The 24,285-nt window shown below is 49.8% G+C and overlaps 1 protein-coding gene across 14 annotated transcripts in view; it reads left to right on the forward strand.

Moving 5' to 3' along the window:
- The first annotated feature begins 6,578 nt into the window (after nt 1–6,578).
- CEP164 (centrosomal protein 164) overlaps nt 6,579–24,285 on the forward strand; it is a 76,453-nt gene continuing 58,746 nt past the window's right edge. For 8 of the 14 annotated variants that reach the window (XR_011384870.1, XR_011384871.1, XM_070065121.1 and 5 more), the window contains exons 1-3: nt 6,876–7,514; nt 18,204–18,306; nt 20,729–20,840. Coding sequence is in view for 11 of the 14 variants with exons in the window: in XM_070065121.1 (XP_069921222.1) it covers nt 7,503–7,514; nt 18,204–18,306; nt 20,729–20,840 (227 nt within the window). In the remaining 3 variants the exon portion in view is untranslated. Of the gene's footprint in view, nt 6,697–6,875; nt 7,515–18,203; nt 18,307–20,728; nt 20,841–24,285 lie in introns of those variants that run through there. The other 6 variants (XM_070065147.1, XM_070065149.1, XM_070065148.1 and 3 more) reach the window with 4 other exon arrangements.

Consider the following 24,285-nt stretch of genomic DNA (forward strand, 5'->3'; position numbering starts at 1 on the left):
GATATCAGTATCTATTTGATATATTAGTTTATCAAATGAGGAAAGCCATTGATAAGATTCAGTAGTTGTTCCAATAAATAAAATTAGGGGATGCTTCTTTTTTTTTTTTTTTTTTTGGACAGGCAGAGTGGACAGTGAGAGAGAGAGACAGAGAGAAAGGTCTTCCTTTGCCGTTGGTTCACCCTCCAATGGCTGCCATGGTTGGCGCGCTGCGGCAGGCGCACCGCGCTGATCCAAAGCCAGGAGCCAGGTGCTTCTCCTGGTCTCCCATGGGGTGCAGGGCCCAAGCACTTGGGCCATCCTCCACTGCACTCCCTGGCCATAGCAGAGAGCTGGCCTGGAAGAGGGGCAACCGGGACAGAATCTGGCACCCCGACCGGGACTAGAACCCGGTGTGCCGGTGCCGCAAGGTGGAGGATTAGCCTAGTGAGCCGCAGTGCCAGCCAGGGGATGCTTCTTAAGTAAGATTAGCAGAAAATCATAGAAGACCTAATTGCAATAGGCTAACATTATTCCCATTGTAGTCTGGCTTCAGGGTCATTGTCACCATTCTTACCACACATTTTGGGATCAGGCTGGCTAACTCAGTAAGACAAGAAAATGGAACAAGTACAATAAATATTGGAAAGCAAAGGGACCGTTATTTTCAGATTATATGATATGGGTAGAAAAATCCAAAACAGTGAAGTGATTAGACCCAAGTTAAAAATGTAAAAATAGATCACTGATACATGGGAATTGTAAATATGATAAAGATAGCAAACATATTGGAGGAAAATAGATGCATTATTCAGTAACTGCTGTTGGGACCAGTTGCCTATCCATTTGGAAAGGAAAGAAAACCAAATCTTTACTGAAAAATAAACTCCAAAGAGATCAAAGATCTTAACATCAAAAAGAAGACTACAGAAAAAAATATAGGAATCTTTTCACAATCATTTGTTAAACAAGGCCTCCCTAACAAAATACAGACAATAGAAAGAAAAACAACAACCTGCACAGATTTGACCAATTAAGGATTCAAAACTTGTGTAGAATCAGGTATATTCTGATACTGCCAATGTTCCAATTATGGCTCTGCTAGTTAGTAACCAGGAGACCCCAGGCTAGTTACTTACCCTTTCTGTCCCTCAACTTCCTCACTTGTAAAATGGGAATGATGATGGTATCTACTTCGTCATGTAAGAAATCAATGAAATAACCCATGTAAAGCACTTAGGACAGTGTCTGGCATATTGGAAATGCTCCATAAAGATTAGCTATTATGGTATGCAACCACTGAGAAAATGACATTTGCAACCTTGGAAGATAAGCCACAGATTGGGAAATGTGTGCTATACAATAGAGTCAAAGAGCTCGTGTCTGTGATACGTAGGGCTCCTACAAATCAATAAACAGCCCTTACAACGTGATGGAAAAATCATCAAAGAATATGACTAGGTAATTCATAGAAGAAATTTGAATGGCCAATAAACAAACAGAAAAAGTCAACTCCACTGACAGTGAAAGAAGGCTGAGTAAGTACCATCTTGTTAAGTACCATCTTCTTGCTTTTTAAGACTTTGGGGGCTGATATTGTGGTGCAGTGGGTTAAGCTGCTGCCTGCAATGCCAGCATCCCATACCTGAGCACTAATTTGAATCTGCAGTCATTTGAATAATTTGAGACTGCAGTCATTTGGAGAGTGAACAAGTGGATTTACTTATTTATTTATTTGAAAGTCAGAATTAGAGAGAGAGAGAGAGAGAAAGAGAGAGAGAGAGAGAGTCTTCCATCTGCAGGCTCGCTCCCTAGATGGCTGCAATAGCTGGAGCTGTGGCAATCCAAAGCCAGGAGCCAGGAGCTTCCTCCGGGTCTCCCATGTGGGTGCAGGGGCCCAAGGACTTGGGCCATCTTGTACTGATTTCCCAGGCCACAGCTGTCGCTCCCCTCTTCGTGGAGGAACGACACAGGACCCTGCGCTGTTCTTTTGTCTGCTCGGCCCTCCCCGGGTTTGCTGCTGGTTCTTCCCGGGTTGGCTACCGACCCTTCCACCTCCGTGGAAGGGCGGCTCCCCCTGCCACTTTCCCCACTTCCGCGGGGGAGCGGCACACCACTGGCCGGCTCTCTCGGGGGCTGCTCAGATGTTATCCGGATGTTCCCTTTAGATGTTCCTGATGCATGTTGTCTCTCTCCTCCTTTATAGTCCTCTGCCACCAATCCCAACTCTGCTACCCACACGGAGAGCACGCTGCTCTCCTCCAATCAGGAGCAAGATCAGCTCTTGCAGCTCAGTCAAATTGGCGAGAGGCAGCTGTGTAGAAGTTGTTTACTCCTCTCCCAGCGCCATATTGTGGGAGAGCAGATGCATAGAATAAGTCTTAATTCCAGTAACTTAGTCTAGTCTGAGTTGCTCCCCACAACAGCAGAGAGCTGGATCAGAAGTGGAGCAACTGGAACCAGTGCCCATATGGGATACCAACACTGGCCCCTGTGGCTTTACCCGCTATGCCAGAGCACTGGCCCCAGAAAACCAATCTCTCTCTCTGCCTTTCAAGTAAATGAAAATAAACCTTTATAGAAATATTTATTCATTTATTTTAGAAGCAGAGATACAAAAAGAGAGCGTTTCCATCAGCTTGTTCACACCTAAATGCCTGCGATGGCCAGGGCTGGACTGGGGCTGAAGCTAGGAACAAGGAATGCATAAAGTCCCCCACATGGTAACAGGAACCTGATGACTTGGAGCATCATTACTGACTCCCAGGGTCTGCATAAGTAGGAAGATGGAATCAGAAGCCAGAGCTGAGAATTGAACCCAGGCACTGCAGTGTGGGATGTCAGCTACACTCCACTCTACCATTTTCTCTTTCTTTCTTTTCTGCTTTCTTTGTCGCTTTGTCTCTTCCCTCCCTCCCTCCCTTCCTTCCTTTTGCCACTCAGATTTGTAATGCACTGATGTTGGTGCAGGTATTGTTTGCACTATAAATTATTCCATTTTTGGAGAGTAATTTGACAATACCTATTAAAATGTAAACATGCAAACTCTTTGAGCATTGTCATGTGTAAGACCCTATCCAACAAAAGCTACCATATTTCAGCAATGTGTGCAATGTCACAACTTTTGGAAAACTAAATGGTCATCAATAGGGTAACGAGACATTCACTCAATGAAATCCTAAATAACCACTAATAGAAGTGGTATAGCTTTTTATGAATGGATCTTGGAATATATTTGTGACATAGTAAATGAAGAAAGCACAAGGTAGAACAGGAAGAACATGATGGTCTCATTTCTGTAAAAATTAAAAAATATGTGTGAATGTGTTAAATCTACATCTGGAAGAAAGGAACCAAAATGCCCACACTGATTCCCCTGAAATGTGGGGATTCATTTATTCCTTTGTTTGCTTACTCGTTCACTCACCAGATGTATGGGGAGAACCTACGAGGTGCCAAGTCCTGTTTTAGGACGAAATCCCTGTCCTCATGGAGTTGAGATTCTCAGGCAGGGAGACAGACGATAAAGAAATAAAGAAAATCCAGGGGGGAGTGTTTGGCCTTGTGACTAAGGTGCTCACATTCCATACTGGAGAGCCTGGGTTTGAGTCCTGCCTCCACTCCCGATTCCAGCTCCATGGTAATGTGCGCCCGGCAGCAGCAGGTGAGGGCTCAGTCCCTGCCACCCACATGGGAGACCCGGATTGAGTTCCGAGCTCCTGGCTTCTCCCTGGACCAGCCCCAACTGTTGTGGGCATTCAGGGAGTGAACCAGCAGATGGCAAACTCTGTCTCTTTGCTTTTCAGATAAATAAAATTTAACTTAAAGAAGAGTTGCTGATAAAAAAGCAATGAAATCTCTAGCATTTCAGATGGTGATATGTGCTATGGGAAAAAAATAAAGCCGAGGAGGCAGATAGAAGGTCAGTGTGCAATTTTATATAACATGCATTGACTCAGAGAATACAAGGAACCTTTCACGTCTTCCCACATTTAACAAAATAGGACTAACAAGTTCATTTTTTATCATGAGGATAGTTTTCTGGACACACACACATGCACACACACACATCCCAGTACATGAAGAGAAGAAATTAAGTTCTCACAAGAAGAAAATATTTCTGATCTGGGGGTAGGGAAAATGTTTGACTGATTCCCTCCCACCATCTGGAAAAGTCACTGCTAAATGTGTTTCTCGGACAACCTCGAGTGAGTGAACCAAGCCCCCTTCACTGGCATATCAATTGATGTAGGAGCCTGTGCTGTGACGTGGTGGTGTGGTGGTTACGCATCCGCCTGCAGTGCCGGCATCCCATATGGTCACGTGTTCGTGTCCCGGCTGCTCTTCTTCTGATCTAGCTCCCTGCTAATGTGCCTGGGAAAGCAGCAAGTGCTTGGACCCCTGCACCACATGGGAGACCACATGGGAGACCCAGAAGAAGCTCTTGGTTCCTGGCTTTGGATTGGCCTAGCTCTAGTTGTTATGGCCATTTGGAGAGTGAATCAGGGAATGGAAGACCTTTCTGTCTGTCTCTCCCTCTCTCTGTAACTCTACCTCTCAAAGTAAATCCATTCCTTCCCAAAGACTTACTTTTCTAATTATGTTTGTCTAAGGGCATTCTATAAATTGGTTTGCAACCCTGAGTACAAACCTATGGGGAAAACTGATAAGATGCAAAAAGTTGTCTCCCTTATTATTATTATTTTTTTTTTGACAGGCAGAGTTAGTGAGAGACAGAGACAGAGAGAAAGGTCTTCCTTCTGTTGGTTTAACCCCCCCCCCCCCGACACAAATGGCTGCTATGGCCAGCGCCCTGCGCCGAAGCCAGGAGCCAGGTGCCTCCTCCTGGTCTCCTATGCTGGTGCAGGGCCCAAGCACTTGGGCCATCCTCCACTGCCTTCCCGGGCCACAGCAGAGAGCTGGACTGGAAGAGGAGCAACCGGGACAGAACCAGCACCCCAACCGGGACTAGAACCCGGGGTGCTGGTGCCATAGGTGGAGGATAGCCTAGTGAGCCGTGGCACTGGCCTCCCTTACTTTGTTAGTTCTTCTCAGGAGCCAGGAAAAGGGATAAAGGTTAAGAATTTTGATGGTATTAAAATCAAGCAGATGATTTCAAGAGACTGAGAACTGCAAATGGTTGTGTGAATCCCTGTCTTGTGCAGGTGGATGAGCCTGGAAGCCTGGGAGCCCTTCCCAGTGTGGTCCCTTGACTCCTCTATGTGACTGCGGGATGTGCAGAGGGAGGGGGAGGGGTCAGAACACAGGGGGCACAGGCAGAGCTGCCAGGCTGCTCTGTCTGAACTTGAACATGGGGAATGTTTTCTGGATGTTTGGGAACAAGAGTCTAACCTCCTCATTCGCTCTTGGATCAGGCCCTGAGAGAGCTGGGACCAGACTCAGGAGTTTGTGTGAGCCACATGCTTTTCTGGAACCTACCAGGCACTGCTCTTGGGGCCTGGCCTCATTGCGCTCCCCTTCACCACACAGCCTCTCCATGCTGGTCTCTCATAGTGGCCAAAGTGGTCTTTGGCCCTCTCTTGAAAAAATTAATGAACTCAGGGGAGAGAGAGAGAGAGAGAGGAGAAACAGAGATGCTGTCCACTGGTTCACTCCCCAAATGCAAGCAACAACTGGAGCTGGGCCACGTGGAAGCCAGGATCCAGGAACTCGATTCAGGTCTTCTAAGTGGGTGACAGCTGTCATCTGCTGCTTTCCAGGGTCTGTGTTAGTAGGAAGCTGGAATCAGGAGTGAAGCCAGGACTGGGGTAGATTTTCCACCTGCTGGCTCAGTGGTTGGAGCTGGTCCAGGTCAAGGCCAGGAGCCTGGTGCCCCATCTGGGTCTCCCACCCGAGTGGCTGAGCACTCATGCCTTCCTCTGCTGCTTTCCCAGGCACAGAACGCATAGCAGCAGGGACTCATACTGGCACTGCAGTGTGAAGCAGATTTTTTTTTTTTTAAGATTTATTTATTTGAAAGACAGAGTTACACAGAGGTGTGTGTGGGGGACTTCCATTCTGTTTCACTCCCCAAATGGCTACAACGAGCTGGGCTGATCCGAAGCCAGAAACTTCCTTTGGGTCTCCCATGCGGGTGCAGGGACCCAAGGACTTGGCCCATCCTGTACTGCTTTCCCAGGCCACAGCAGAGGGCTGGATTGGAAGTAGAGCAGTTGGGACTCGAACCGGTGTCCATATGGGATGCCGGCACTGCTGGCGGTGGCTTTACCCTCTATGCCACAGCGCGGCCCCCAGGATTGATTATTGATGACATTGTATTATTCGCCAGATATTAAGCACGGTACTAATATGATAATCAGTAAACTGCCTTTCTATAAATACTATGAAAAGCTCTTCCCTCCTCTGTAAGAAATCCTCCTCATATCTAAATTCAGGGCCCTCTTTGAACCCCTTTCAGACCCCCCATCAGCTATCTTGAACTACATCTCCCATTGTGCCACGGGAAAATGGGCGGAACTCCCGCGTAGGTCGATAGGAACTCGAACCAATCCAATGCCAGAGCTCTCGCTCAGCGACCTATTGGCTCCAAGCAGAGGCGGGATTCCCAGTTGCTAGGTTTGTATCCTTTCCGGAAGTGGTTGTTGGCCACTGCAGGGCAACACCCCGGCGTCCCTAGAAGCGGGGAGCCGGGGTGGTGCTGGGGAAGCTTCGCAGAGACGGGAGCCATCGTCCAGAACCTCCCGGGGTGGGGGAAAGGTGAGGGCCTCCCGGAGGGAGGGCCAGGGTGGCGGGGAGTCGGGGCCGCGAGTGCGAGCGGGAAGTGAGGGAGGAGTGGAAGAGGAGCGGGCGGGCGGGTGTGCATCTGCTCCCAGTCCCGCCGCGGCCCGCCTGGTGGGCGGCGGGCGGCGAGTGAGCCGCGCGCCGCGGGCCGGGCGCCGCGCGCGGAGGAGAGGGCGCCGGCAACCGTGCGAGCTGGCCGGGCGTTGGCTGGCGCTCCCGGGTAGCATAGGAGGCCCGGCCCTGTGAGCCTCGCCGGAGTACCTCTCGGTGGGGAGCGCCCCCGCATCCCAACCCCGGGCTGGCCCAACTTGATGCCATCTTTCGGTCGGCTGGGGAAGTTGGAAAGTTTTTTGTGTTTTTTCCTTACTTTGGCTCAGAAGTCTGCCTCTCCATCAGGAAGCCCTGTGCTCGCTGGGCATCCTCGACGCCCTCTCCCCTCAGCCCCTTGCAGCCCCTCCTGTCTGCTCCCCACACTCCCTCGCTAGGCGATCTCACCCAGAATTGCAGCTATCACCTGCCCAGCCGCGCTGCCCAAACTTGCGTCCAGAGCTCAGATGTGCCAGCCCTCCCCGATCCCCTGCATCTGCCCCTCTTGCGTTTCCTGGAAGGACTTCAATCACTGAAACAGCCGAGGAATTCATTCATCTGTTATATGCGGCAAACATGTCCTGGCTTCTCAGCAGTGAGCTAGGTGGGTGCTTATGGGCAAGGCCTGGAAGTGAAGAGATGATCCCCGCGTTCTGGCTGAAGTGCTATGGTTCCTCCCTCCTCCGCCTCTCACTATGTTGCATCAAGTAGGAAAATTATAATTTACTTATTTGTTTTCTTTTTTAAAGATTTATGTGTTTATTTAAAAGTCAGAGTTATACAGAGAGAGAAGGAGAGGCAGAGAGAGAGAGAGAGAGCGAGAGCGAGGTCTTCCATACGCTGCTTCACTCCCCAGTTGGCCGCAGTGGCCGGAGTTGCGCCGATCTGAAGCCAGGAGCCAGGAGCTTTTTCCGCGTCTCCAACGCGGGTGCAGGGGCCCAAGGACTTGGGCCATCTTCCACTGCTTTCCCAGGCCATAGCAGAGAGCTGGATTGGAAGTGGAGCAGCTGGTACTGGAACTGCTGCCCATATGGGATGTCGGCAATGGAGGCGGCAGCTTTACCTGCTATGCCAAAGCACCAGCATATTTTCATTTTTTTGAAAGGCCGGGGTGGGGGATGGGGGAAGAGAGAGAGACAGAAAGAGAGAGATGCCAGCTTGTTGGTTCACTCTTCAAATGGCTACAGCAGTCAGGGCTGGGCCAGGCTGAAGTCCGAATGCAAGAACCCCATGCGGGTCTCTGTGAGGGTGGCAGGAACCCAAGTGCTTGGACCTTCATTCACTATCTCTCCTAGGTGCCTGTTAGCAGGAAGCTGGCAGGCACTCTGATACGGACATGGGTATCCCAAGGTGGATAAACCACTGGCATTCTGTTCTGTCTACTATGCTAAAGTCCAGCTCCTCTGGTCCAGTCTCAAAGCCACTGCCTTAGCTCATAATTTCTTGCCTGTGCCTTCAGAATAACTTTCCAAGTGGTCTTTCTGCCTCTGTTTTTGCCCCTCTAATTTTTTTTTTAAGATTTATTTATTTGAAAGACAAAGTTACAGAGAGAGAGACAGAGAGAAAGGTCTTCCATCTGTTGGTTCCCTCCCCAAATGGCCACAATGGCTGGAGCTGCGCCGATCTGAAGCCAGGTGCCAGGAGCCAGGAGCTTCTTCCGGGTCTCTCACGTAGGTGCAGGAGCCCAAGGACTTGGACCATCTTCTACTGCTTTCCCAGGCCATAGCAGAGAGCTGGATTGGAAATGGAGCAGCCGGGTCTCGAACTGGTGCCCATATAGGATGCTGGCGCTTCAGGCCAGGGCTTTAACCCACTGTGCCACAGCAGTGGCCCCGTCTAATTAATTCTTACACAGCTATTCACAGGTGTCTTTCTTTTCTCACTCTCACTTTTTAAAAGATTTATTTGTTTGAAAGACACAGTTACAGAGCTATAAGGAGAGAGAGAGAGAGATCTTCCATCCGATGGTTCACTCCCCAAATGGCCCCAACAGCCAGGGTGCACCAGTAGGAAGCTGGATCGGAGGCAGAGGAGCCAGGATATGAACCAGCGCCCATATGGGATGCTGGCATTGCAGAGAGCAGCTTAACCTGCTATAGCACAGCATCAGCCCCAGAATTGTCTTTCTAAACTGTGAGTTTGTCCTACCAGTCTGCTCTTGAAATCCTGCAGGACACAGCGTCAGTCTTTCCAAGCCCTTTGTCGTGTGTCCCTGGCTCCCATTCTGGAGTTCCCTCTTTCCACTGTCACTTGCACTCTGGCTGTATCAGAGTAGTTAAACCTCAGGCTCTGGACTCAGATAGATGAATTCTATTGCACATTTACCAGCTATGAAACCTTGGGAAAGGTGCTATTTTTTTTTTTTAAAGAAAGATTTATTTATATGGTTGAAAGAGAGGGAGAGGGAGAGAGAGAGAAAGCAAGCTTCCATCTGCTGGGTCATTCTCCAGTGGCCACAACAGTCAGGGCTGGGTCAGGCAAAAGCCAGGAGCCAGGAACTCCATCCTGGGTTCCTACATGGGTGGCATGGATGGGATACTTGGGCCATCCTCTGCTGCTTTGCTGGGCACATTAGCAGGGAGCTGGACTGGAAGTAGAGTAGCTGGGACTGGAACCTGTACTCCAATATGGGATGCTGGCAGCAGCTTAACCCAGAGTGCCACAGCACTGACTCCCAATACGAGGTAGTTGAATGTCTGGGTGGCCTTAACTTGTAGTCTCTGTTGCAGGAACTGTCCTCTTGAGCAGTGTAGGACGAGCCCTTTAATTAATTTATTTATTTATTTATTTGAAAGAGTTAACACAGAGAGGCAGAGGCAGAGAGAGAGAGAGGGGTCTTCCATCTGCTGGTTCACTCCCCAGATGGCTGTAATGGCCAGAGCTGCCCAGATCCAAAGCCAGGAGCCAGGAGCTTCTTCCAGGTCTCCCACATGGGTGCAGGGGCCCAAGGACTTGGGCCATCTTCTACTACTTTCCAAGGCCATAGCAGAGAGCTGGATCGGAAATGCAGCAGCTGGGACTCAAACCGTCGCCCATATGGGATGCTGGCACTGCAGGCTGTGGCTTTACCAGCTATGCCACAGCACCAGCCCCACAAACCCTTTAAATATGTGAGTAATAATCATAACATCTATCACCAAACTTACTGTATGTATATATTTTAAGATTATTTATTTATTTGGAATGCAGAGTTACAGAGGGAGAGGGAGAGACGGAGAGAGAGAGAGATCTTCTATATGCTGTTCACTCTACAGATGGCCACATTACCAGGGAGCTGGATTGAAACTGGAGCAACTGGGACTCGAACTGGCACCCCTATGGGATGCTAGTGTCACAGGCTATGTCACAGAACCAGCCACTATATATATTTGATTTATTTTATTTATTGGAAAGCAGAGTTAGAGGGAGATCTTCCATCTGTTTGTTTACTCCCCAGATGGCTGCAGTAGCCACGGTTGGGCCAGGCCAGATCCAGCCAGGAGCTTCAGCCAGGTCTCCCACGAGGGTGGCAAGGGCCCAAACACTTGGTCTGTCCTTCACTGCTTTTCCCAGGTGCATTAGCAGGGAGCTGGATTGGAAGTGGAGCAGCTGGGACACGAACTGGCACCCATATGGGATGGTGGTGTCACAGGCAGCAGTTTTACCTGCCGCACTAGAACACTGGCCCTCACTATGTGGTTTTCAAAATAATTTATTTTTGTTTTATTTGAAAAGCAGAGAGAGGAAGAGAAACAAAGACCTTTCATTCATCCACTGATTTACTCAAAGCCAGGGCTGAGTCAGGGTTGAAACCAGGAGCTAGAAACTTGGTCTGGGTCTCCCATGTGGGTGGCAGGGGTCTAACTACTTAAGCTGTCGCCTGCTGCCTCCCAGGGTGTGCACTAGCAGGCAGCTGAATCAGAAGCAGAGGTGGCACTTGAAGCAGGCCCTCCCAGTGTGGGATGTGGGTGCCCTAAGTGACAGCTTACCTGCTGAGCCAAGTGCTTGCCCCGAGGTCCTACAGTGCTTATTTATGTATATAGCACATATACTACTATATATACAACATATGAGAATATGGGTATTATGTACATCATATATGTGTGTGTGTGTGTATATATATATATATGTATATAATTAATTTCAAAGGCATGGTGAAGGGAAGTGGGGAGAGAGAAAGAAACCTTTTATTTGCTGGTTCACTCCCCAAATGGCTGCAACAGCCAGGGCTAGTCCAGGCCAAAGCCAGGAACCAAGAACTCCAACCAGGTCTTCCATGTGAGTGGGGGGCACTCAAGTATTTGTGCCAACATCTGCTGCCTTCCAGGTGAATTAGCGGAGAGCTTAATTGGAAGCACAGCCGCCAACTCTCTAATACAGGATGTGGGCATCCCAAGTGGTGGCTTCACCTGTTGTGCCACAGCCATGCTACTTCTTACTGTATTTTAGTAAGCTCTTTCCATGGTTTGAAACCATATAACCCTCACAATACTTTGAGATAGACATTGTTCTGCCCATTTTAGAGATGAGAAATCTGGAGTAACTTGCCCAGCTTGTAAAGTGCAGAGCAGGGATTCAAAGCCAAGTGTGTTCTAAAACCTGTGCTCATTACAACTCTCTCTTTAAAAAAAAAAAAAAAAAAACACGAACTATCTTTTGCTCTTTTGCTGCTGCTGCTGCTTCTTCTTTTTTTTTTTTTTTTTTTAAGATTTTACTTATTTTATTTGAGAGGTAGAGTAACAGAGTGTGAGAGGGAGAGACAGAGAGAAAGATCTTCCTTCCGTTGGTTCACATCCAGAGCTGTGCTGATCCAAAGCCAAGAGCCAGGAGCTTCTTCCTGATCTCCCACACGGGTGCAGGGACCCAAGGACTTGGGCCATCTTCTGCTTTCCCAGGCCACAGCAGAGAGCTGAATCAGAAGTGGAGTAGCTGGGACTCAAATGGGCGCCCATATGGGATGCCGGTGCCGCAGGTGAAGGATTAACCTACTGCACCTCGGCACTGGCCCCTATAACTCCCTTAACTTCTCTAGGTCTCTACCTTTTCTGTAATGCCCTTTCCAGTAAATCTTTTTTTTTTCTGTTTTTTTAAAGATTTATTTATTTTAAAGTCAGAGTTACAGAGAGAGAGGAGAGGCAAAGAGAAAAAGAGAGGTCTTCCATCCACTGGTTCACTCCCCAGTTGGCCCCAATGGCCGGAGCTGTGCTGATCTGAGTCTAGGAGCCAGGAGCTTCTTCTGGGTCTCCCACATGGGTGCAGAGGCCCAAGGACTTGTGCCTTCCTGTGCTGCTTTCCCAGGCCATAGCAGAGAGCTTGATTAGAAGTGGAGCAGCCGGGACTTGAACGGGCACCCATAAGGGATGCCGGCACTGCAGACGGTGGCTTTACCCACTATGCCACATTGCTGGCCTCCAGTAAATCCTTTTTAAAATTTATTTATTTGAGAGACAGAGAAAGACCATTAGATAGACATAGGGTGATATGTCTGTTGGGTCATTCCTCAAAAGCCTGCAATGGCTCTGGGCCATAGAAGCCAGGAGCTAGGAGCTCAATCCAGGTCTTCCATATGTGTGGAAGAGACCCAGCTACTTGTGTCATTATCTGCTGCCTCCTAGGTGCATATTAGCAGGGAGCAGGAATTGGGAGCAGAGCCAGGACAAGAATCCAGGCACTGTGATATGGGGTGCTCGTATTTTTAACCACTAGGCCAGAAGTCCACCTCCAGTAAATCTTTTCTGTATTGGATATTCCTGTTCTTGTTGGAACAGAGTGGGAGAAATAAATACATAGGGAACCCTAATTGTGCATATAAGTATTTGTGCTCTCTGTGTGCAGAACTCTGGCTGTGCTGCCCACACAGAGGGTGCTCATGGGACAGTAAGCTCAGTGCTGAAGGACTGGGCAACAGTGGTATGTATTGTATGTGAGGGACCTGGGAGTGCTCAGGTTGGAGTAGAGAAGCCTCAGCTTCTCTCCATAGATCCAAAGGCCAGAACTTGACAAATTAGGGGCAGAATTTTTTTTTTTTTTTTTAAAGATTTGTTTATTTGAAAAGTAGAGTTACAGAGAGAAAGGAGAGACAGAATTTTCCATCTGCTGGTTTGCTCCTCAAATGGCTGCAATGGCTGGGAATGGGCCAGGTGGAAGCCAGGAGCCTGGGACTCCATCTGGGTCTCTTAGGTGGGTGGCAGGGGCACAAGTGCTTGGGTCGTCTTCCGTTGCTTTCCCAAGTGCATTAGCAGGGAGCTGGACCAGAAGTGGAGCAACTGGGATACTAACTGGCAATCATATGGGCTACTGGTGTTGGAGGTGACCACTTAACCCACTGTACTGCAGTGCTGGCTCCAAAGTTGGGAAAACTTTTTGGAAACTGATTATGATTTAATATTTGGAAAACCTTGAAGGATTATTGAACTCCATGGAATTGGCAATAACCTCAGTAATACTAGCTGAATTTATTTAATATTTACTTTATAGCAGACTGTGGTAGGTCATTTTCAAGTATTATCTTGTTTTACCCTCCAGCAGCCTTTTGAAATAAATTATGGTGGTTTGAATTATACACATGAGGATGTGGAGGCCTGGACAGCTGGTAGGTGAGGGAGCTGGCGTTTGAATCCAGGTTTGCTATTCCCAAAGCTGTGCTTTGACCACTGTGCTGTCACTTAAAGCATAGAGATGGAAAATTTAGCATGGGAAGGGAGGCTGGCCCCGAGCTACTTGGGCTCCTGCAGCTCCTGATGCTCCTTGGGTCTAAGTTAGCAATTCATAGTGGTAACTGAGCTCCTGCAGTTTACCCAGATTTGTTTTAGGCTTGGTTGGACAATTCCAGAGGAGAAGGGATGGCTCTCAGAAGATTGTGGTTTGACAGGAGAGGTGGGAAACGTCCTTGCGGTAAAAGGTAATATGGAGAGACATATGCCTGTGAACTGTGCACAGTGTGTCCTCCACGTGGAGCTGGTTCTGGGTGGACAGGAAAGGGTGAAGTTAGCTAAGAAGGCTTCCTTTTTCTTTTTTTTTTTCCTCCTGGGATTGGCAAGAGATGAGTGAGTGCAGTCGAATGACCTCTGTGCAACCTCTCCACAACTCAAAGGCTGAATGTGGTCTCAGGCCAGGTAGCAAGTGCATGTCAGCAGATTTCATCTCCTCTCTGCTGGTAACTGCTCCCTGGAGACGATGTTGCAGGTTCTGAGGCAGGTCTGGGGTGCCTTGATTGACTAGTGATGTCCCTGGTGGTTGCAGGCCTGGAGTAGAACAGCAGGGTACGTGCTAAATCTCATCTGAGGGCTGTGTCGTTGGCTTATCCTCTGTTGCCTTCCTCGGTTACCATCATCCCCTCTCCCCTGGACTCTCTGGTTTCTTACCTCATTCCCTGCACCTACTCTTACTTTCTTCCTTCCAGTCTGACTTCCTCTCTAGTCTGTATTCTTCTTCTTCTTCTTCTTTTTTTTAATTTGACAGGTAGAGTTATAGACAGTGAGAGAGAGAGAGAGAGAGAGAGACAGAGAGAGAAAGGTCTTCTTTCCCTTGATTCACTCCCCAAATGGCCGTTACGGCTGGTGCTGTGTCGATCCGAAGCCAGGAGCCAGGTGCTCCCTCCCGTTCTCCCATGCGGGTGCAGGGGCCCAAGCACTTGGGCCATCCTCCACTGCTCTCCCCCGGGCCACAGCAGAAAGCTGGACTGGAAGAGGAGCAACCGGGACTAGAACCATATGGGATGCTGGCGCTGCAGGCAAAGGATTAACCTAGTGCGCCACAGCGCCGGCCCCTAGTCTGTATTCTTTCTCTGTATGTTCTCAATGGCCACCAGATGGATTCTTTTCCCCAGATGTGTATCTGGGAACACCCTCTCCTGGCTTCTGGTTTCTTAGGAAAAAGGTCAAGTCCTCAGCATTGGCTGGCTCCCACTTACCCCTCAGCCTCGTCCCCAGTTATTATTCTTGTTTGGTGGTGTTTTCTGTTGAGGGGCCTTTGCACGTGCTGCGCCCTCTGTTGGAACATGTTTTCTTTCTCTCTGTCTACTGCAGTTCCCAGCAGACACATTGTCTGCTCAGGCTCATTCCTTTCAGAGTGCCTGCCTTGTTTTAGTTATACGTTCATCTAGGATGGTTTGGTTGGTCGCAGTCCTCACTAGACTGAAGTTCCAGAGAAGAGACACGGAATCTGTTGTTAATCACCGTTGCGTCTCCAGTGCCTACGAGTAAGTCAGCAGATACTTGCCGAGTGAGTCAGTGGTCTCTAGCAGCCATTAAAAAATATGATTTCTCCTTCCATTCTCTTCTTTCCTGTAACTTCTTGCCCTTTTGGCCCTGCCCTGGCCTATATCTTTTCTGAAGCTGGGTAAGGCAAAAGAGAAGGTGGAATTCAGCTTATCTGTATGTTTATTTTTTCTGGAAGATTTGTTTGAAACTTGGATGACCCATGAATTTGGATTTTCCTGATTGTTCCTGAGCTTTCGGGAGTTGAATCGAGATCAGAGTGTGTATAGCTAATTGGAAGTTTTGCCACGAGGACAGGGATCATGTGTGTCCCCTGCTTTCTGGGATGAGCTGTGCGCAGGAATAGGTAACGTTTCTCAGAGGCAGACTTGCCTGGACTCCCTTGCAGTGCGTGTGCTCACACTGATGCTGGGGCTGCCTTCGAATCCTCCCTGCCCAGGGATCTGTTCCTCTTCTCTTTCCCTCTTCTCTGATTTAGAGGATTAAGGCTTCAGGTGACGTCTTCAGTTAGCAGGGCTGTGAGCCCCACCTGCTGCCCTGGCTGCTGGCTCTTTTCTGCTCAGCTCTTCAGAGTGGGTGGTGGCCGGGCCCTCTTGTTCAGGCTGGAGCTCTGTGTCTCGGGATGCTGCGGGGCCTCAGTCGGGAGTAGATTTCCACTCCAACTCGTGGGCTGCAGAGAAGAATCCTTCGTCCCTTGGTCTTTCCTGCCTGTTTGGAGGTGGCGCAGTGGGGATGAGAGGCAGAGTCTGGCTCTCTTCAGGTCTGGTAGACTGAGGCAGCAGTGACTGTGAGTCCTCAGGCAGGACACCTCTGTTGCCCGTCTCTCAGCTGTCGTGGTACAGAGGGGGCCATGGGAATGGTCCCATGGGCTCACGCTCTCTCTCTCTCTTTTTCTCTTTTTAAGAGTTATTTGAAAGGCAGAGCAACAGAGAGAGAGAGAGAGAGATCTTCATCCTCTGGGTCACTCTTCAGATGGCTGCATCAGCCTGGCTGGGCCAGGCTGAACCTAGGAGCCTGGATCTCCATCTGTGTCTCCCACATGGTGGCAGAGACCCAAGCCCTCGGGCCATCTTCCACTGCTTTCCCAGGCACGTTGTCAGGGAGCTGGATCAGAAGCAGTGCAGCTGGGACCCTTACTGGCACTCTGGTATGGGATGTCAGTGTTGTAGGCAGAGGCTTAAACTACTGGCCACAACACCAGACCGCAGGGGGTCTGTCTTATCTCTAGGGATTTTGGAGTGAATTCAGAGTCACCAGATGCAGTCATTTCCCTAACATTCTGCCCAGGCCACATCCTGACCCCGTGGTGAAGCCGGGGTCTTGTACTTGAACAGGGCTATTCATGGTCACTGCTCTGGGCAAAGCGCTGGCAGCATCTGATGGAGCGGGGACAGGAGAGGTCAGGACTACCTTGTGCAGCCTGCCCTTGCTCTGCGGGGCGAGCTGTTGGGAGCAGGGCTGTTCCCAGCAGCCAGCTCATAGGGCAGCCCAGCCTTGTGTCACCAGGCTGTGCATGCTAAGGTGCTGGTGGGCCAGGAGTGGGCAGAAGGGAGTAGATCTAGGGCAGCATGTCAGATGCAGAACTTGGTACTGCCCCATCCCTGGGGCTGGGAACCTTGCATTTGACCTGGACACCTCCTGTCTTAGGCACTTGGGCTTCTGCAACAAAATGCTATGGACCCTATGACTTAAACCTGGAAAACTATTTTCTTACATTTTTGGAAGCCACGAGACCCAGGTTGAGGTCTGTTCCTGGTTCCTACCTGGCACATGAGTGCCTTCTTGTACTATCCTCAGGTGGTGGAAGAAGAGCGTTCCAGTCTTTCTCTCTCTTTTTAAAAAAAGGTTTATTTATTTTTTGAAAGCAGAGTTACAGAGAGAGAAGGCGAGACAGAGAGAGGTCTTCCATCTGCTGGTTCTCTCCCCTGATGGCTGGGCCAGGCCAAAGCCAGGAGCCAGGAGCTTCATCTGGGTCTCCCATGTGGGAGACAGGGGCCCAAGTTCTTGGGCCATCCTGCACTGCTTTCCTGGATGCATTAGGAGGGTGCTGGATTGCAAGTGGTGCAGCTGGGACTTGAACTGGCACCCATATGGGGTGGTGGCGGCTTAACCTGCTGCACCAAGTGACGGCCCCTGTATAGACAGCAGTCCTATTGGTTAGGGGCCCATCCTTGCAACCTCATTTAACCTTCGTTACCTCCCCAGTACCCTCTCAGCTACACGTTACATGTCAAGGCTTCAGTGTATGAAGTTAGGGGGGCATGGTCTAGGGCCTTGCAGCTCCTTTCCACTCCTTGCCCTCCACGTCCCAGTCCCTTTAAGCCTAACTGACATCCCTCTGTCTGTCGTGCCTGTCCATCCCCTTCCGATCCCTCTGCCTCTGCCCTAGTGTAGCCCTGGATGGCAGCCTCCTGAGGTGATTCTCTTGATACCAGTTTCTTATTTCTCCCATGCCGCCGCGCCAGTCCTACCAGAGTTCCTGTCCTAAAAAAAGGCTGCCCTGTGTCTTTCACTGCCGTCCTCAGTGACTCCCCTCTGCTACAGCGCAGGCTTGAGGCTCGTAGGCAGCCCTGGAGCTGGCCCTCCACCCCAGCCCTGCCATGTACACTGTTCCCTCTGTCTAGAAGGCCTTTCTCTGTGTCCAAGTTCTTGTCAGCCTCCTCACACCTGCACTGGAAATTTGCTACTCTGTCTTAGTGTCTTTGGAGCAGGAGGTTTCCCCTGGTGCTGTCCTCTGCTGGTGAACTTGTGATGCTGCCTGCCCTGGATTGTGGGTTCCCGGAGGGCACTGTTGGGTATCAAAGAGGGTACGAGCTGAGAGAGTGTGACCAGGCACCGGCGTGTGCTGCTGGTGAATTTGGAATCACCAGGGTTTTCTAGCTAGAGGTCCAGTGCTTTAACTCTCCTATTTGGAGGGCTATGAAGTCACTCTTATGAGAGCAAGGCATACAGTCTTTTGTGGCTTGCCAAGTGTGTGGTACGCCGGGGAGAGGTGTGTCTTGGGAGCTTGCCCAGGCGCAGAGCCCATGAGGCTCGAGTTTTGAGTTGTTGGTTGCACCCTCCACCATCCCCGGTGCCTGGAGAGCCCCAGCCATGCTGGTTTGCAGGGTCTGGTGTGGCCCATTACCCAGCTCTAGTTTTAACCTTTCTAAGCTGGACCACTAATTTTCTCTTTGTGTGGGGGTCTCTGGGGTCTAGGTGTTCAAGCCCAGGCCAGTAATGGCCGGACAACCCATGCGCATAGGGGACCAGCTGATTCTGGAGGAAGACTATGATGAGACCTACGTACCCAGCGAGGAAGGTAAGAGGCCCTGCTCTTTGAGGGCAGGAATGTGAATGGTTTATTTCTGTTTCTTCCAGTGCAAGGTATGGTGCATGCACAGGACTGCTTATGATATTTGAGTTGGATCAGGGGTTGGGAAACAGTAGCCCATGGGCCTGCCTTGGCCCATTACCTGGTTCTATAAATGTATTTCTTTGGAAAGCAGCAACTTACATTTATTTCTGTGTCTACGACTGCCTTCATGCTATGGCAGCAGAGGTAAGTGATTGTGACAGAGACTGTCTGACCCACGTTTACAGAAAAACTCTGCTAACCTTGAATTACATCAATAGTGAGCTGTAAGTGAAGACGTAGTGTGGGATGTCACGATGTGCTATGGGTCCTGAGGCAGGACAGACCGAATTTCTTATGAACAAACTTATAAAGCAGTGGGTTTTTTTGTTGTTGCTTTTTAGATTTATTTATTTGAAAGGCAGAATTTTATATATATACACACACACATACACACACACACAGAGAAAGAGAGAGAGAGAGAGGTCTTTCATCTACTGGTACACTCCCCAAATGGGCCACAATCGCTGCAATGGCCAGGGCTTGGCCAGGCCAAAGCCAGGAGCCAGGAGCTTCTTCTAGGTCTCCCATGTGGGTGCAGGGGCCCAAGTATTTGGACCGTCCTCTTCTGCTTTCCCAGGTGCATTAGCGGGGAACTGGCTTGGAAGTGGAGCAGCCAGGACTTGAACCAGCACCTGTATGGGATTCTGGCATTGCAGGTGGTGGCTTAACCCACTACACCACAACACCAGCCCTGTTTGTTGGTTTTTAAAGACAACAAACTTATTAATGACAATAATATAATTTATTGAGTATTTTTGTCTGTTTTTAGAACTATACATGTTTCCTTTCTTTTCCTTTCCTTTTTTCTTTCTATTTTTTAAGATTTCTTTGAAAGGCAGAGTGACAGACACACACACACACACACACACACAGATCTTTGATCTGCTGATTGCTCCCCAAATGGTTGCAATTGCTGGAGCTGGGCTAGGCTGCAGCCAGGAATCTAGAATTCCACATGGGTCTCTCACGTGGTTAACAGGGCCCATGCACTTGGGCCATCTTCTGCTGCCTTCTCTGGCACATGAACAGGGAGCCATATTGGAAGTGGAACAGCTGGGACTTGAACTGGCAGTCACATGGCATGTTGGCATCCCAGGCAGCTGCTTAATCTGCTGTGCCATAGCGGTGGCCCTGGTGAGACAGCTCTTAACTCAGTACATACATCTCTTCTATTCCCCCAGAGCTCTGGCAGAAGAGCTCTTCTACATGCTTGACTCCAAAAGAGTACTGCACAAGCCTTAGGCTCCAAAATACACAGCAAGACGGAAGACAAAGAGAAACAGCTCCCTTCATGGAAGAGAGGGTTCAGCAGGTGGGGAAAGGTCCCGCCTGAGTGTCATCCACTCTCTCAGCGCAGGATTTCCCCGCCCCCAGGCGGAATCAGCACTGCTTTCTCTCTGCTTTGTGCACAGGCTAAACGTCTCCATTACAAGCGCGTTTCACCTGCTTCCTGCTGTAGCTGTGGTCTGTGAGGCCCTCAGGGGCTCAGTCAGCTGTAGTTGCTCAGGCTGTGCTTGCTGATCAGGCCGTCCTGGGGAGCGCTGGTCTGGCGAGGCCGCCCTCCAGCCGATGGTTCTGGCTGTGGCTGGTGTGGTTCTTGAGGCTTCTGCCATGAGGAAGTCTTGCCGTCTCCCCCCCCCCCCCTTTTTTTTTTTTAAACCTTTTAACTACTTGGCTTTAGATTATATTGTTGGAGGGTAGAGCTCAACGTGTGTAACTTCAGGTATGACTTGCATAAATTGTGACATAAGGAAACAATTAAATGCAAGGGTACTTCAAAAAGTTCATAGAAATGGAATTCAAAGGTAAGTTTATTTTGCTGCAAAAAAAAAAAAAAAAAAAAAAACTTTGGAAATCTAGGACTGGTGTCAAGCTAGCACTGGTTTGAGTCCTGGGTGCTTTCAAATCCCTCCCTGCTAATGTGCCTAGGAAAGCAGTGGAGGATGGTCCAAGAGCTTGCATCCCTGCCACCCATGTGTGAGACTAGAATGGAGTTCTGGGTTCCTGGCTTCAGCCTGGGCCAGCCCTTGATGTTGTGGTCATTTGGGAAGTAAAACAGTGGGTGGAAGATCTGTCTGTCTCTGCCTTTCAAATAAATAAATCTTAAAAAAAAATTGAAATCCATGCATAGTTTTTATAATATACATTTTATATGAACTTTGTGGAGACCCCTCAAATGTGTTTATTTTTTACATTTAGAGAAACAATATTTTCTCTTCAAAGAAAATTTGGAAAGTGATTGTAAAGTAGAAAAGATTTTTTTTTCTTCTTTTCATGCAACTTCCCCATCTTTCTCTCTTTCCGACCCTCCTGCCTGTCCTTGCAGAAATTCTTGAATTTGCCAAAGAGATTGGTATTGACCCCACCAAGGAACCAGAACTGATGTGGCTGGCAAGGGAGGGCATTGTGGCCCCACTGCCTGTGGAGTGGAAACCGTGGTAAGTCAGCAGGGGTGGAGCCCTGACGGCCCGTCAGAGGCAGAGGGAACCTGATGTTGGAGCTCAGTGTTGACCAGCCAGCTTTCCCGTGCCTGTCCTGCACTTGGGGACAGCCCTGTGCTGTTTCTGTGCCAAGCTGCCTTGCTGGTCTCTGTGATGGGTACAAGTCTTGTGTCTGGGGCCGCAGGAGCTGCTGCTCTGTGTCCTTTAGCACCAGCATCTGTTCTGATGTGCTGAGGAGGTGCCATTCTCATTCTTTGTAGGCTGACATTGGAAGTGACAGCTATACCTCGCATATGTCCAAAATGGATGCTGTTGCTACAGGGGTTTGTAGTGAGGCTACACAAGCAAAGCGTTCTCGTCTCTTTTGGCAACCTGTTGCTGAATTTTTGTAACCTACCACAAATAGGTTTATATTTGTGGGTTCGTTCATATTTTTGGAGTCAGAGGAGCACAGACTCTACTCGGGTTATCTGGAGGAAACAGGTTTATGGTTTGGAAACAGAGCAACCAGGTGGGGAAGCATAGGGAGCCACGGTCACCGCATTGTCAGCCTCCGTCCCTGAAGACATGAGGATGCCCGGCCTCCCTCCAGCCCTGGCACTGTTTCCTCCATTCTGTGTGTCTGCTCTCTTGCTGACTGCACACTTGCTATTCCTCGTCATGTGCACACAGCTCTCTCCCGCGTTGTTTCCTTAGAGTGCCATAAGTTTACTTCCTACCTTACAGTGAGAGTTCCCTATGATTGTCCCAGACTAGTCCCCAGATATTTTGGGTGGGATGTCCCCTTTTGTGCAAGCATTGTGCACTTTTGTAGGCAAGGTGTGATCATCTGTTCTTGCCCAGAACATAGAATGTGTTGGCTGTACTTCAACGTGACTCCAGTGGCCCCGGCCTTACTCTTCGCAGCTGAAGAACTATGATCCCTTTAGCTCTTCCTTACATGGCAGGCTCCTTGTTCTCTTGGTCTTTCAGCTGCCTTTCCTTGGATTGTCTCCAGCTTCGTGACATCTTCCTTGTTGTAAATCTGCCTGCACTTTTTTAGCAGTCCCTGTGCTGAGGACTCCTGGCTGTGTCTGTAGGATAAGTTTATGGGAGAGTGGTTTCTGTTGTGTCTCCAGTGTCCACCGTGGTGGAGGGTAAGAAACTGCTGTTGGTTGTGGGCTGTGAGTGTGCTGGGCTTTGTGCCAGCTGCCTTCTTGTACCTGCCAGTGTTGGCGGACACTTCCTTGCCTTGTAGGAAGAGGGAGAACTATTTTTCACTTTTTAAAATAACCTAAGTCAAGATTCAAGATGGCCAGATGGAGAAGCCCAGCATCTGGCTCCTCCTCTTTGGAGGAGGCCCAGAGCAGCTGCATCTCAAGGTGAGTGCCTGAGGAGGAGTATCTGAATGCAGTAGAGGAACAGTGGAACACATCAGAACACAGGACCGGCAGAGACCAAATCCCTGGCCCCACGGCCAGGGGAGTCCCCTGTGGCGGGGGCCGGGGTTAGCTGGAGCGCCTCCGCGCAGCCCATGTTTAGAATGAACACCGACTGGTAGCAGTCCTGGCCAGGGAGGAATCCGGTCACCACAGAGAGCAGCGCAGCGAGCTCTCCCTGGAAGACTCACAGCCCTTTGCTTCGTTGAAGAAACTCATTGTCTCCTCCCTCACCCCTCAGAGCAAGGGCTGTGGCAGGGTAGCACCGTCTTGAGAGGGGAGTCACTGTTGGAAGCCACACTGGCTGGCCTCACAGACAGAAACCCTTGCGTATCTTCTTCCCAGGGGCCACATGGATAGTCTGCAGTCTGTCAGGGAAGACTGAGGCCCCTCAGTCCGACTGGATACAACGCGGGAAGGGTGACCCCAGCACTCTAGGCCACGTAGCCCAGTGCACTTCAGGGAATGGTGGTAGCAGGGCAGCTGGGATATCCAGCTTCTAGGTCCCTAGAAGTACAGGTCCTGCCCCTTATACCTGGGGATGGTCTTCCTCTCCACTGTCTCCCCTCTCCTGACCACTTGGAGCACTGCTGGTTGCTGCCGGTACCTCTGCACACCGGACACAGTCAGGGTTCCTGTGCCCTGCCAGCTCTGCCTCACAAGGCTCAGGGCTCCCTGTGCACCAGGGACAGTTCTTGCGATAGGATCTGAGCATGTGGTGAGGAGTGTGGTACTTTGTGCATGTTCCCAACACCAACACAGAGAAGGCCTGTAGACGACACCCTGCACCTACAGGCTTCAGCCTCTCCCACTGACATTAGCCAGAATTTTGAAGCCATGCCCATTCTAGGCATCATTCTGGACTCTTGCCCCTCCCATGACCAACTGCCTGGGCTTGCTGGCTGTACCCAGTGTGCTCACTGGGGGCTTTGGCCTGGGCTTTCCACCCTGCCTAATGCAGCATGTAGTGTATTAGCTCAGGGCTTTGGTCTGGACCTTCTGTGCCACACTCAACCCAGCACACTGCTCAGAGTTTCTGTGCTCAGTCCAGGCCCAGTCTGGGGCTCAGGGCTTCAGCACCTCCCAGAGAGCCTGCCAAGTTTCCGTGACCCTCCAAGGCTAATACGCTGCTGCTCAGTTGTTGCTCCAGCCTGGGCTTCCTGCATCCCACTCAGCTCAGTAAGCAGTCCATGGAGAGGGGCCAGGGATTGCTTGTTCTGTTGTCCCAGAGGCAGTTACTCTCGCAGACCCAGCCATTCTCTCAGCACCTGTGGGACCTGCCTCCTGCACCAGCATAGCACTACCTTGGGACACTAGAGTCAGGTTGTGGCCGGGAGTCCATGACACCATCCTACTCCTGGAGCCAGGTTGATCTTCCAAGTCCAGCTCCTGACTTGTGTACTGGCTGGGATTTTGTGTGCCAGCTGCACCCTGAGCACCAGCAGGACCTGCTCCCAACACCGGAGAAGTTCCTGACTCCAGTCCTTCCCTGAGGAGATGGCTGGGATGTGTGACAGGGGTCCCAGTGACTGCACAGGACCACAGGGACTCTGAAGATCCCTGCTACTGCCCCCGTGAACTAGAGCAAAAAAAGGGATTAGGAGTATGTAGTATGGAGTCCAGCTGGAACTAAAGCTGGAGCTGTGAACCATGCCAATACCCAAAGGCACATCTCCAGGAAAAAGCCTTCAGTCAACAAAAATCGCCTTCAAGAAGTAATAGAAGCAATTATTCTCCCAGATGTGTAAAGAACAGCAAAGGAACACAAGAAATATGAATAAGTGAGGCAATCTGATGCCCCAGAAGGAATGCAATAATGCATTAGTATCAGGCCATGAAGAAAGGGAGATTGGTGAAAAGCTGGAGAATTCAAAGGAGGGATTCTGAGGTTACTCAAAGAGATACAGGAGAATACAGATAAATAGCTAAATGAAAATAGGAAATCACTGCATGACATGAATGTGCAAGAGCAAAGAGAGATAGTGAAAAAGAACCAAATATTACAAATGGAGAACTCGATAATC

The sequence above is a fragment of the Oryctolagus cuniculus genome, chromosome 1 (assembly GCF_964237555.1).
Source record: "Oryctolagus cuniculus chromosome 1, mOryCun1.1, whole genome shotgun sequence".
NCBI classification, from domain to species: domain Eukaryota; kingdom Metazoa; phylum Chordata; class Mammalia; order Lagomorpha; family Leporidae; genus Oryctolagus; species Oryctolagus cuniculus.